We start from the raw sequence: 12,804 nt of genomic DNA on the forward strand, positions 1-12,804 counted from the left end.
AAATGCAAGCAGTTTGTGGTCAACAGAGGGCGCTATTTAAGATTACCGGTAACGTAAACAACACGTGAGTGTCTGCAAGTTGGAGTAATCGGACGAAGTAAGTACGGAACTTTTTTTAACAATTTGAGAGGTTTTTAAGCTTTAACGTTGAGATCGGAGTTGCTTTATATGTAGTTTAAAGTACATGGATTACGTTGGTACCATAGATCGTATTTTTTAGGGTGATCTTGGATGATTTTGCAGTCAATAATACCGAGACTTTGTTGACATTTCCATGTTTACAAATTGAACATGCATTGTATTTGTACGTTGTGTGTTTGTACGTTTCTCATACGTTTATCATTATCATTGTCAGTACTTAATATACTATAGCTATAGGATAACCTTATCTTGAACATGCTTTAACACAACCACCCAAAGCAAGAACCAAAACTTAGCAAATTGTGAATGTGATAATTGAAGTTGAACATGTTGAATTTGAAATAAATAATTAAATTTAGAATAGAAATAGAATTTTTTAGAAGCGAATCAAATACTTTTTCTGATTTGCTACTCTGTTGAGTCATAAAACCAATATTTTGGAAAGATCTTGGCAAATCTCGTTATTGAGAGAGTGTATGATTTCTATCAACTTATTGGATACATCTTGATACTCCAATGCGTTCTCGTTTCGTTCAACTTTTTATAGGATTGTTTCAGATGGCCGATCATCACATTCAGTGCATTGCAGAACTTCGATTCAACATGCCACCAACTGCAAATGAACAGCGCCCTCAAGTGTCTGTCAGGTGCACAAGGGCATTCTGCAGGTAGCTATGACTTCTTGCTCATATATAACCACAATAAACGACCACAGGCAACATTTAAGGCATAGATGACCCTACTCCAAGAACTATGCAGTTTCCTTCTGCTACCGTCTCCCGTAACCTCATAGGTTGACATCTCTCACAACAATAATAAGTGTGTTTTTTTCTGGTTCTTTTATAAAGTTTTAATTTTGGGAACGCAAATCTCTTTTTTTATTTCTTTCTTTCCTCGCCAAAATTAGGCTCTATGTGTCCTTTGAACTCTCATTGGCCCTGAGGGCGACAGAAAATCTACTCCGCAATCTCAAAAATTTTTACAAATTATAAATTCTTACCGTAATTCAGTCTCCAACTACTCTGTTTTACCACTACACTACAAATGAAAATATTACGATTATAACGACAACCATTTGAATGCTATTTTTTCTTGACAGTGATGCTAAGCTGTATGAATGGGGTCTCTATGGTAAGCCGGAAAACATCAAGGAATCTGCTTTAAAGTTGGATTCAAGCCAATCAGGATCAGCCAATCCACCTGCCATTCTCCAAACCAACCAATCAGATGCAGCGTTGGATCCCAGCCGTAGTTTCAACCAATCAGAGTCAACATTTGATGATGTCGACCATCCAGTACCCAATGAGATTCCAAGGCCTTGTGAAGATCATGCATATTCATTAGATGATGATAGTGACATCACTAACAAGGCCACTATAGATGAAAAGCAAAGCAGCTCATCAAGTCAGCATGGAAGTGACGTCCAGATAAAAGTTGGCAGAATAGTCAAGAACCCTTACGCTAAGCCGAGCTTGCCATTCCAGGGCGAGTTTGAATCAGAGGAGACGTTGATGCAAGGAATGGGACTCCCTCTCAGCTTTGTAAGATCACCTCGAGACCTGGATGAGGTAAGTCCTCCTGTTTTCTTGTGCCCCTGCCCCCCTCCCCCATTGTCATTGGGCGACAACATTCCTTTAATCTTTCTCAGCTCCCTGGGGAGTATACAGCCCTGAGCTGCCATGGGGCTCAAAAGACTTTTCATACACATCAAGACAACCTCTGCCCTCACAGGTACCCATTTATGTCCCTGGGTGAAGAGAAGCAATTATAGTGTGAAGCATCTTGCTCAAGAACACAAGTGCCATGACCGGGGTTCGAACCCACACTCTGATGACTTAACCACCAAAACTGCCATGACACCCTACAATAGTCTAATTGGAGTCCACGGGGGTCACCACATACTGTTGGATTTTGATAGATTCAGAAAGACTCCAAGCAAGGTGGCTGGACGAGGGATTCTAATAGACCTTTACTTATTCCCTTCACAGGATGAGGAATTTGTGCCTAGAGCCAAGCACCGCAATAAACAACGGAACAAGAATAAGAAAAAGAAGAAGCAACAAGTTTGGGCTGAAGACATCATCCTTTCCCAGCATGCATCAAAGAAGTGCGTATCCCAAGATGCAATGCACCACAAGGGCGGATCCGAAGTGGCTGACGTCAGTCAGCATAGCCAAGAAGCACCGTTGCCTAGCAACTGGGCAGCTGTGACATCAGTGGATGAACAGTGTTGCCATGGCAATGGTAACCATGACAATGGTTGGGAGGAGTATTGGAAGATGTATGGAGAAAATCTTCTTTTGGAAAACTGGCTGCAGAAATATCCAGACCAAGCTGAATCTGAAACTCCACCGGACCGTCATCAAGTACAAGATGGAAACACCAACTGCACAGATGATAGGAGTGATATTCCTAAGCTATGTATATCCTGTACAAAAGATATTCCTCATGTAGTTGATACACTGCCAAGATCGGAAGCAAACATGAAGACAGATTCTGTAATAGCAACTCACAGTGAAGACATTTTAGGTCAACCCAGTGAGGCAAGTAAGTCAGCCAGAGGAGTAGAACAAGGTTCACTCCCGGAAGTACTTTCAACGGAACTTGTCTTGCAACCTGACCCAAACTCTAAAGATACTGCAGGAAGTTTGGCAAAAGGCAAGGAAACAGATACTTTATCACCTCAAGAAACAAGTAGACATGTTGCAAAGCCAAGTGAAGGAGACGAAGGTACAATAGAAACATCTCAAGTAACTGAAAACCTCCTAGATGGTTGGGAGGAAACAGAGGTAAGGGTGGAGAGGGCATCTGCTTTGGCTGAGGGTGTTAGTGATGTGTTAGGCAGTACACCTGGAGAGTGGAGTGTAGACTGGAGCCGATTGTGGGATGAACACTGTGCAGAGGTATACTGGTACTATCACCAGTATTACCATTCTACTGTCTTAGGTAATAAACATTCCGAGTGTGATGGAGGTGGGGTACTAGACAAAGAATTGAACCAATCAGAGAAGAGCACATCCGAAACAGCCGACCAATCACAACAGCTGCTTCAAAGTGTTGGTTCATGTGCAGAAAGTAACAGCCAATCAAATTCAGGCGAGAATACTCTCGGAGTAGGTTATTCATTGGACGAATCTATTGGCCAATCAAAATTGGACAAACTACCATGTGATAACTTTGACCAGCCTCAGAGAGATTCCGAATGTAGTGATCAAGGACTTGTTGAAAGAGATTCCGAAGGCAAACATATGTGTCACTCTGTTGGAAAGTCCCTCGATTGCCTGACAATCTCTGCAGAAGTTCACAGTGGTGAGTGTGGGGATGGTGATGGCGACGTGGTGGGTGATACAACATCTTCAGGGTGGGTAGGTGGTGATAAAAGTGGTGAAGAAAACCATGAGGAGGTTGACTCTGGGGATGAACTTTCAAATGGGAGTTCAGATCAGAAGAAACAACAACAGAGTGGCAATGGAAGTGGAGATGGTGGCTCACTAACTGCAGGTATGTACTTTAACCCTCCTACTATTGGTGCAATTTTTCAGCAGGTTGATAAGCCGTTTGGGTATCATTCATTTGCATTGTAGCATGACTGTGTGTAAATATTGTGGAGGCATTTATCCCATGATATCATATTGCAGGCTGGCATTGTTTATCTGGCACTCTAAAACCACAGTGGATATGATATTGAATAGTCAAACAGTAGGAGGGTTGACTGTGTACTGTGTTGTTGCATTCACCATGTGACAGTATATTGTAGGCTGGCATAGTTTGTCTATCATTCAAACCCACTGTGGGTGATATTGAATGGTCAGACAGTAGGAGGGTTGACTGTATTGTGTTGATGCATTCACCACATAGTATTGTGATTGCAGGCAACATTATGTAGTTTATCTATCATTCTTGGATGATATTGATTGGTAAGACACACAGTAGGAGCGTTACAAAGTAAGATTATGTTTTTATGACCAATAATTTGTGGTACTTTTCAATAAGAAAAAAATAGTTAGCCTTTTAACTGCCGACAGAAAAATCAACTATAGATAAATTTTATACATCATGTAATATATTTTATGTGTAGGGTCGTCCAGCAGTGGATTGCCAGTTGGTGGTCGGGGTGATGGCAACAGGCAAGCAGGGGATGATGAAGACCCACCAGATGAGCGACCTACAAAAATTAAACGAGGGTAAATTAAACATTGGTCTTATTTTCTTCAGATATCAAGAAATTAGCCCTGATAAAACTGTTCCTAGAAGCTCCATGAAAACACATGGGGTAAAACAGTTGAACATTTCAAAAAACCAAAGGTATACTTTGCCTTTAATATAATTGTGAGAAATTTATTAAAATTGTGTTTCAATTTTTTCGTTCGATAGCCATGAGTTAGATGCAGAGGAAGACGGTGAGAGAGAAATCTTAGCACAGCTTGGACTGAGTTCAAATCCCTCATCTAGCAAGTAAGAAGGTTTTTGCTGATTGTAACAGAAGTTTTGCATATTATTTTGGTTTTAGCCCTTCCCTGAAGTGCGCTTAACACTGTGTTTTGGGGTTCTGGGAAAAAAACACAGTCTACTCGGGTAGGATTCGAACTTGCAGTTTAGAGCAGGCACTTGACCACTAAACGTGCTGGGTAGCGATAAGCCAGTTTGAATCCTGTATTTGGCAGCGGGTGCTACCCATCAACAATTTAATTCATGTAATATTTTCATTGAGATCATGGATATTATTTAGGATTTTTTTATCGATGGTAAATAACCTTTGTATATCGAGCACATGGAAAAAGAAAATCAAATTTGTTGTAATTTGATTCATTGAAATGTTATTTTGAATAAAACAGGCTGAACAGGCAGGCCTGAATTAAACAACATTTTTTAATCGAGATGTTTTGAATTGTTTGAAGAAAAGTGTTGTATTTTTTTTCTCTTTACACAAGACCGCAGGATCTGCCAGACTTTTCTTCGGTCAAAATCTGCTACCTGCGTAAGGATGCCCAGAGAAAGTCCAAGTCACTTAACATGAGGAAAAGAGCAATGCATGTCTGGTTTGATGATGATGATAATGAGGAGGAGGTCAGTAACGATGACCCGGATGTTCAGAGGTCAAAGGTCACAGGGAGGTCATCGAAGGTCTCAAAAGTCTCGGAGAGCAAGAAGCTGGGCAGGGTGAAGGACTTTCTTAGTTTGATTAACAAAGATGAGGATGAGAATTGTGATGTGGAAGAGGAAAATGCAAACGATGTTAAGGAGGCGGTGTTACAAGAGACAGATTCAAATTCTGATACTCAACGACGTTCAGAATCAAAATCAACGATGAAAGATGAAGGTTCGGATGCTGAGGAATCTTTGGGGGAGGCGGCAGAAGGGTCTTCTTGTCCGATAGAGGAGCCGGTAAAGAATTCTGAGTGTGTGTCACCACAGAAACAAGACAGTTGTGAAAGAGAATCGGATGACACATCGCTACCAGCCACTGGATGTGGTCAGGTTAGCGGTGTGTTGCCACAGCAACCAGAGTGTCTTGAACAGGAAAGCGATGCGTCATCATTACCACCAGACGAGATTGAAATTCCCAAGAACAGAATGTCTGATGAGAAACAGGATTCTAAGACGGAAATCAAAGATGAGAAGCTCACCAAGAAGATTGTACAAGATTCTCAACGTGGGGGTAAGAAGTCAGCGAAGGGGTCTAAAGATGCAAGATTGAAGGAGTATCCTGAGATTAGCAATAATCCTGAGATGATGAAGTACTGGGTGCAACGGTATCGACTCTTCTCGAGATTCGACCATGGGATCAAGATGGATCAAGGTAGTCTATCGTTACCATTTAATGTTAAAAATAATAAATGAAAGTATTATTCAAGGCTCAATCTTAACACTAGCCTGGCGTACTTTGTCTAGTAAAAACTGCTGTAGGCTAGTGAGCTACTTTTAAAAAAGCTTAAGAGCAAGGCCTGTTAGTAAAAAAGCTGTACAGCTAAGTTGAAATACTATCACATGTAGCAGTCATATACAGTGCACATTATTATCAGATGTAGAATCCTTTTTTCTTCAAATACCTACAGTTCAAAGAAGTTCAAATGTTAATTAACTACACTCTTTATTTTGTGTTTATCTAAAATTGTCTTTTTCGCCTTTTGAGAAGACTCCATTAACAATTTTTTTGCACCGACTGTTTGAAATTGTCTACCCAATTGAAAGTTTCTACCCAATTACGGAAGGTTGGCACTCTGTCCTACCCAATTGAAATTTTCTGCCCAATTGAAGTGTTGTACTATGTTCTATCCAATTGAAATTTTCTACCCAATTGAAGTGTTGGTACTCTGTTCTACCCAATTGAAGTGTTGGTAATAATAATAATAACAAGTTCTTATATAGCGCATTTCACAATAAACTGTATCAATGCGCTTTACATTAGTCCCCTGGTCATTGGGCCAATAAACATCCCTTTAATCTTTCTCAGCTCCCATTAGGGAGTATACAGCCCCGAGCTGCCGTGGCGCTCTGAAAGCTTTTCATTCACAATATCAACCTCTACCCTCGCATGTACCCATTTATTCCCCTGGGTGAAGAGAAGCAATTATAGTAAAGTATCTTGCTCAAGGACACAAGTGTCACGACCGGGATTCGAACCCACACTCCGGTGAATTAGCACCAGAACTTGAATTCGATGCTCTTAACCACTCGGCCATGACACTCTACAAATAAAAACTACAAAAATATTTTCAATATATATTGGTACTCTGTTCTACCCAATTGTCATTTTCTTCCCAATTACAGAGGGTTGGTACTCAGTGACCCCAGAGAAGATAGCCAGGCACCAGGCTAAGCGATGTCGCTCTGATCTAGTTATTGATGCATTCTGTGGTGTCGGAGGGAACACAATACAACTGGCCTTCACATGCGAGAGAGGTACACAATATTTCGAGAAAATATTTTTGTAGTTTTTATTATTAAACTCAACTCTTTCAGTGCCCGCTTTTTGTTTGCGTTTTGAAGTTCTGTATTTTACAACTAAACAAATAAGCCTTTCTAACCAATATTGCTGATTTGTGTTGCCTTGGTTCAAACAACAAAGTCAATAAGAATTCTTGAGTGATAATGCCCTCTTGTGATAACATGTTCGGTATTGGTTGTACGTGTACGATTGATATCATTTTTTAGTACAAAAAAAGATTGTACATTTACGATATAGACGCTTTCAGAATACATAAAATAAATCGTATATGTCTGACCTTGTTGAGACAATGAAAAATAATTTTCAATGAGCGATGTTGTGCACATTCATAGCCAGGCTAACTATGTTTTCTACTCTTACCTTGTTTTTGACTTTTTCCATTGACAGTGATAGGAATTGACATCGACCCAGCCAAGATAGAATGTGCGCGCCATAACGCTCGCATCTACGGCGTCGCCGACCGCATCGAGTTCATTCAGGGGGACTACTTTCTGTTGGCTGATCGCTTGAAGGCTGATGTGGTATTCTTGAGCCCTCCCTGGGGTGGACCGGACTACTTGCAGGCAGAGGTGTATGATGTGACCAAAATGGACATTGATGCATATCCTTTAAAAAAGTTCTTATTTTTATGCGTGTCATGGCCGAGTATCGGACTCAAGCTCTGGTGTTTCCGATCAGTAGATTGTGGTTTAGAGTCCTGGTCTTGACACCTGTGTCCTAGATAGTTTATGATAAATGCTTTGTCCTTCCGATGGGACATTAAGCCCTATTACGCCATGTGTACTAGAATTGGTAGTGCACTTAAAAGAACCCAGAACACTTATTGTGGAAAAGTTGGGCTAACCGGTGTTTCTGGTTCCGATGGAAACACCCTTGTTTACAGGTTTCCTTGGGCTTGTGAACTATAGTGATTTATTTCACTTATGAGGCATCATTGGTTTCGTTGGCAGGAATATAACACAACAAAAATAGAAATTTGTTTGTTTTGTATTGCCTCTTCAGGTTCGAGTCCAGCACTTACCACAAATCCACTCTTAGTTAAAACTTCAGTATACTAGATTGCAGGAAGGCCTGTGTACAGCTGTGTCATTGAAAACTCTGGAATACTTTTCCTTAACTTGTAAAACACGTTCCTTTTGTTTGAGAAGACAAAACAGATTACAGAGAATATCTCGTTCTTTGTCCCAAGAAACGCTGACATAGATCAGGTAAGATTAGTTATTGTCCTACATTTCAACTCTTTGGGGGTTTAGGGTCAAAGTTTGCTGTATAGTCAAGGGAAACAGAGATGAAATTAATGGGGCAACACAAAGTCAAAATCTTGAGATTTATGGTGATACTGGTTATAAAACTTAATATTATAAAATCTATATTTTCTTGTTGTTTCTTTCTCTGTAGTTAGCTTCTTTTGCTGGTCCTGGAGGACGGATGGAGGTGGAACAGAACTTCTTAAACAAGAAAATCAAGACGGTTACCGCCTACTACGGGGAACTTGTACATGGATGAAGTCATTGTCTACAATTAGAAACCAATTTCTGATAAGACCAATAGACCTTTCTGTCACGGACGACTGAATGTTGGTAAAACATTCAATCGTGCTAACGATCGTGATAAACTTTCAATTAAACAGAATACCTTCCATGATTGGTTAGATTGTTTTTAAAAAATTCAACACTATTTTTTATATCAAGGTGGTCCAAGTCCGATAGTGTTGCTTACCGTGAAATTCTTACTAATAGCTTACAGAATTAAACACAGAATTCCATCGCCATGAAATAAACAAGTGCTAATACAGGCTGATGTTCTCTTCAATTGACTTAACATTGTTGCTAACCCTGTAAGCAGAGATTGATGATTGCAAGCGCAGAATTCCATAGTGTTAGACCATGGCAATTGTGACGTTTAGTATGGTTTATCATAGTAAACTGTAATACATGTTCCTGTAACACAAAGTTTATCATTACAGGTAATTTTCAATTAAATGTTTATAAATGAAATAACACCTGCAGATTAGTCAGTTTCTGTTTTTAAAATCTAATTTATTCAAACATTCTTTTTCAAACATAAATTATGTAACATGCAACTGAAAACCATATGTATTATAATGGTCATTACAAGATTTGATGAAGTCAATAAACTTGAAAATGAATTTATGGTCCAAACACAGCAAATTTTCAGGGCTTCAAACAGATTTTGCCTTAGCTTAAATACTTTGACAATAATGAACCTGAACCAAAAAGTCAGATGTTCAAAACACATGTAAGCATTCAATGTTTTGTTGGATTTCAACCCTGATTTAATCAAGTGTTTTGTTGTTTAATACGTCAACCCTTAATAGATTTGTAACACATTGGTTTGTTAATTTTTTTTTGTATAATTGATTTGTGAAGCTTTGAAATAAATGAATAAATTTCTTTAATTTCTGACTGACAAGTTGTACTTTCTTGGAATACTGTCATTTCTACCATGTAATATGGTCAATCCGATAGCTGGGCATGGGTTAACCTCATTTTAACATGCCAATCCCCGAATGTTACTTATTTATCGACATTGCATAGAACCCTTTAAACATGTTTATGATGCCGTTGCTGTTTTCAATTGTGTTTCAAATCAATCCATCCCTGGTGGAGACTCAATATAAACACGGCCAAAGCTCTCGGTCCTTGTAAACTATCACAATGCCTGCTTCTCTTCTTTCAAAACCAAACCAAAACACAAATGAAGAAAACCTGCAAAGAGAGAGAGAAAGAGATATTGCTGTTACTTGCGAGTATTGTCTGTCTATAAGGGCCCAATTTCATGGCTCTTCTTACTCCCCAATAGACCGATCCATTAGGCTCTACCCACGGCGCACGTGTGAGCAAGAACACTTGCGCCTCTCCAATGCCTTTCTGCACAACTGCCGCGCGCGCCAAGCATATGCGCACGCATGTCGGACTTTATTTGTCGGACCTTCGTTGCTTTGTGATTGGTCAATACGCAATGGGGCGGGGCTTAATGGATCGGTCTATTCAGCGCTTACAGTCACCATTCTCCGCTTGCATGGCAAGCGCCCGAATTTCTGCGCTAGATGATGGTGAAGAGCAAGTTTAGGCAGGGTATTGCATGCCTGTACACTTTGTTTCAAAAGGGCAAGGGCACCAAGGCATTTCTCCTTGGTAAAGGGCACGCTATCAGGGAATTTCTACTGAAGCATTTCAAGGGCACCAAGGGGCATGCAGGCAATCGCCTTCGCTGCCTCCGTGAAGTATCAGGCCTGGTAGTGTTTTTTATGAAGTTGTTCAGTAATCTTTAAACAATTTTTCAATCTTTTGAAAATTATAAAATTTATAATCAGTGAGTCCTTGGGAGTTTTATCAGTGATTACTTTGCCCTAGAGAACGAACCTATTAATTTCTAGTCTATTCATCGGCTGCCTCGCTAAGTGGACGGACAGAGTGGAACACTCCTAGCTCTCTCATTCTCTCAAAATCCTTCTGCACGTCGAACGTCTTGTAGAACTCAGCGTATTTGTTCTTCCTCCAGTCATACACTGAAACAATGACAAATGAATACCGGTCAGTCAAATATTCAAAATGCAAATTACCTTAATGTTCTTAGTATTGTGTATGGAATCCAGAAAAAAAGTCTTGTATTAATTTGATCACAAAGGTATGGGACCTTCATACCCTGAACTCCATCATGTTGTATATGTTGGAGGTGTGCAATACAACCTTGGCTAGCCAGGACCCTATTAAGCATGTGAGCACGAATATTATTAAGCGTAGAAAAATCTTGCTTAGCAGAAACAGGTTCCCAGCTAAAACTCCCAAAAGTTAACATTATTGCATCTGGTACCCCACTGGTTTTTTGCTTAACAAATAAATTTGCTAAGCAGTACTTTCTGCTAAACAGCTTCATAAGTTAAATCCCCCAAGTCTCTATAAAAAGTTGTCTTACCAAAGTATTTGACCATTGCAGCACCAACGACTGATAGGGCTGCTCCAATGACGAAATGTTTCTTAAGATGCGAGTTTAGTAAGCCTCTCATCTGAGGTCTTGGTAGTGCTGCCATGATGATACTACAAGATCAAATAATATTAATGATTAGGATGGCGGATCGAACCTCAAGAGTTCTAGGAGTAGGGCCAAGTAATAAAAAAACACCAGTTGATCGTCCGGGTTTTTCCAAAAAGAGGAGGAGGGCCTTTTTATTTTTTATTTCTTTCAAAGGTGGCCGCAAAGTATTTTAATTTAAACTGCCCACCAATTCTTCAGTTTATAAACTTTAAAGTCAGCAGTAAAATTACTTGCTGAGGTAAATATTACTTGCTGAGGTGTTGCAGTTTTGAGAAACAAGTAAAACAATTTCACCAGAGAAATTTTTGTCTCTACTCTCAGTGCATGCAGATGAGACGAATATTATTTTAGCACGTTCAACAGATTTTAATACGCGACCCTACTTGAGACTAATAAATCTGAAACTTATGTAAACTTAGGTAAATTATATTAGAAAAAACATCTTCATTCACACAGTGAGTATGGATTCATGGCATGGCCAAAAGCTTGATCTACAAAAGGTCCTAAAAAAAAAAATTTTTAGTTTAAGAAGGGCTAGGAATATCTATCGCTATCATTCAATTTTTCAATCTATTCTTCTTCCAAGGACCAAGTAAAGTGTAGACTTAATTTATGGTTATTCCATCATGTTTAATACTAATAAGTAGACTAAAATAAAACAAACAGAAACACTAATCATGCTTATTTAACTACTTAACTCTCCAATTAACAATAATTTAGTTTTTACACACTAGCTCCATGATTACAGAGAGGTCTTTCTTCATGTCTTTTTCTTTAGACTTCACAGAACCAATTCGGCCTACTCCCTCTTCTTTCTTTCTTCATTCATGTCTATTATTATTAAACTTGACTTGACTCTTGATAGTAGCCAAATGTAAAAACAACAAAAACAAGGTTTTGTTGAGTAATGTATTGTAAATGTAATGTTGATTTTTTACTTTAGGTTCCCAGAGAAACTTGGACTCGATTCATTTGATCATGGGTTCTACCCGAGGTAATTGACCCTCCACGATTCGATCGAACGCAACAGAGAAACGCCGGCAAATTTAGTTCACACAAAAACATGACATTTACAACAACTGTGTTGCTTTCATAATTCATTGTTTATCTGCTATAAAGAAATGTATTATAATCTCTGTTGTATTTATTTTTTAATGTAGATAATACATAATGTAAAGTAGTTTAAACAAACCGTTTAAAATGGTATTCTTACCGTGTAAATGGTCCTCACAACTTTTTTATTCAAAGATGGCTGCCTTCAGTGGCACAACCTTTTTTTCACAGGTCACTCGATAGCTCGACGCAGCAAACACGATCGAAATAACAGCGGGGGCGAACGAAACAATTGTGCTAAAAGCAGTACCGTATGGTGCATACGTGCGCTTCGTTTAGGTGAACGAGGTTGAAAATGCCGTGCTCAAAAATGGTTACCTAAAGTAGGCGGTGCTCTAGAGGGGTGGGGGGATCATAAAGTTGATGATGTCCTTCATTCTCATCCCCTAGATTTCAATAAAACACACCATACAAAAAACGTTGAAAAATGTCGGTTGTGGCATGGATGTATGGTCAAACACACCTTACTTAAGCTCTGGTGTTTCTGATCAGCAGAGTGTGGGTTCGAGTCCCGGTCGTCTTGACATTTGTGTCCCAAAGCA

At 39.4% G+C, this 12,804-nt stretch overlaps 2 protein-coding genes across 2 annotated transcripts; one reads left to right on the top strand and one right to left on the bottom strand.

Moving 5' to 3' along the window:
* The first annotated feature begins 62 nt into the window (after window positions 1–62).
* Window positions 63–8,985, top strand: LOC139952431 (uncharacterized). Its single transcript, XM_071951558.1, has 11 exons — window positions 63–97; window positions 689–809; window positions 1,241–1,709; window positions 2,130–3,642; window positions 4,220–4,325; window positions 4,516–4,596; window positions 5,073–5,941; window positions 6,913–7,044; window positions 7,478–7,690; window positions 8,219–8,298; window positions 8,489–8,985. The coding sequence occupies exons 2-11, from the start codon at window positions 700–702 to the stop codon at window positions 8,594–8,596; spliced, it is 3,681 nt and encodes a 1,226-aa protein (XP_071807659.1). The 5' UTR covers window positions 63–97; window positions 689–699; the 3' UTR covers window positions 8,597–8,985.
* Window positions 8,986–9,108: 123 nt separating this feature from the next.
* LOC139952432 (cytochrome c oxidase subunit 6C-like) lies at window positions 9,109–12,490 on the bottom strand. Its single transcript, XM_071951559.1, has 4 exons — window positions 12,363–12,490; window positions 11,030–11,151; window positions 10,477–10,622; window positions 9,109–9,819 (listed from the first exon to the last, which is right to left on the bottom strand). Exons 2-3 carry the CDS (start codon window positions 11,142–11,144, stop codon window positions 10,492–10,494), a joined length of 246 nt encoding a protein of 81 aa, XP_071807660.1. The 5' UTR covers window positions 11,145–11,151; window positions 12,363–12,490; the 3' UTR covers window positions 9,109–9,819; window positions 10,477–10,491.
* Window positions 12,491–12,804: the final 314 nt, after the last annotated feature.

The sequence above is a fragment of the Asterias amurensis genome, chromosome 20 (genome assembly GCF_032118995.1).
Source record: "Asterias amurensis chromosome 20, ASM3211899v1".
Taxonomy (NCBI): domain Eukaryota; kingdom Metazoa; phylum Echinodermata; class Asteroidea; order Forcipulatida; family Asteriidae; genus Asterias; species Asterias amurensis.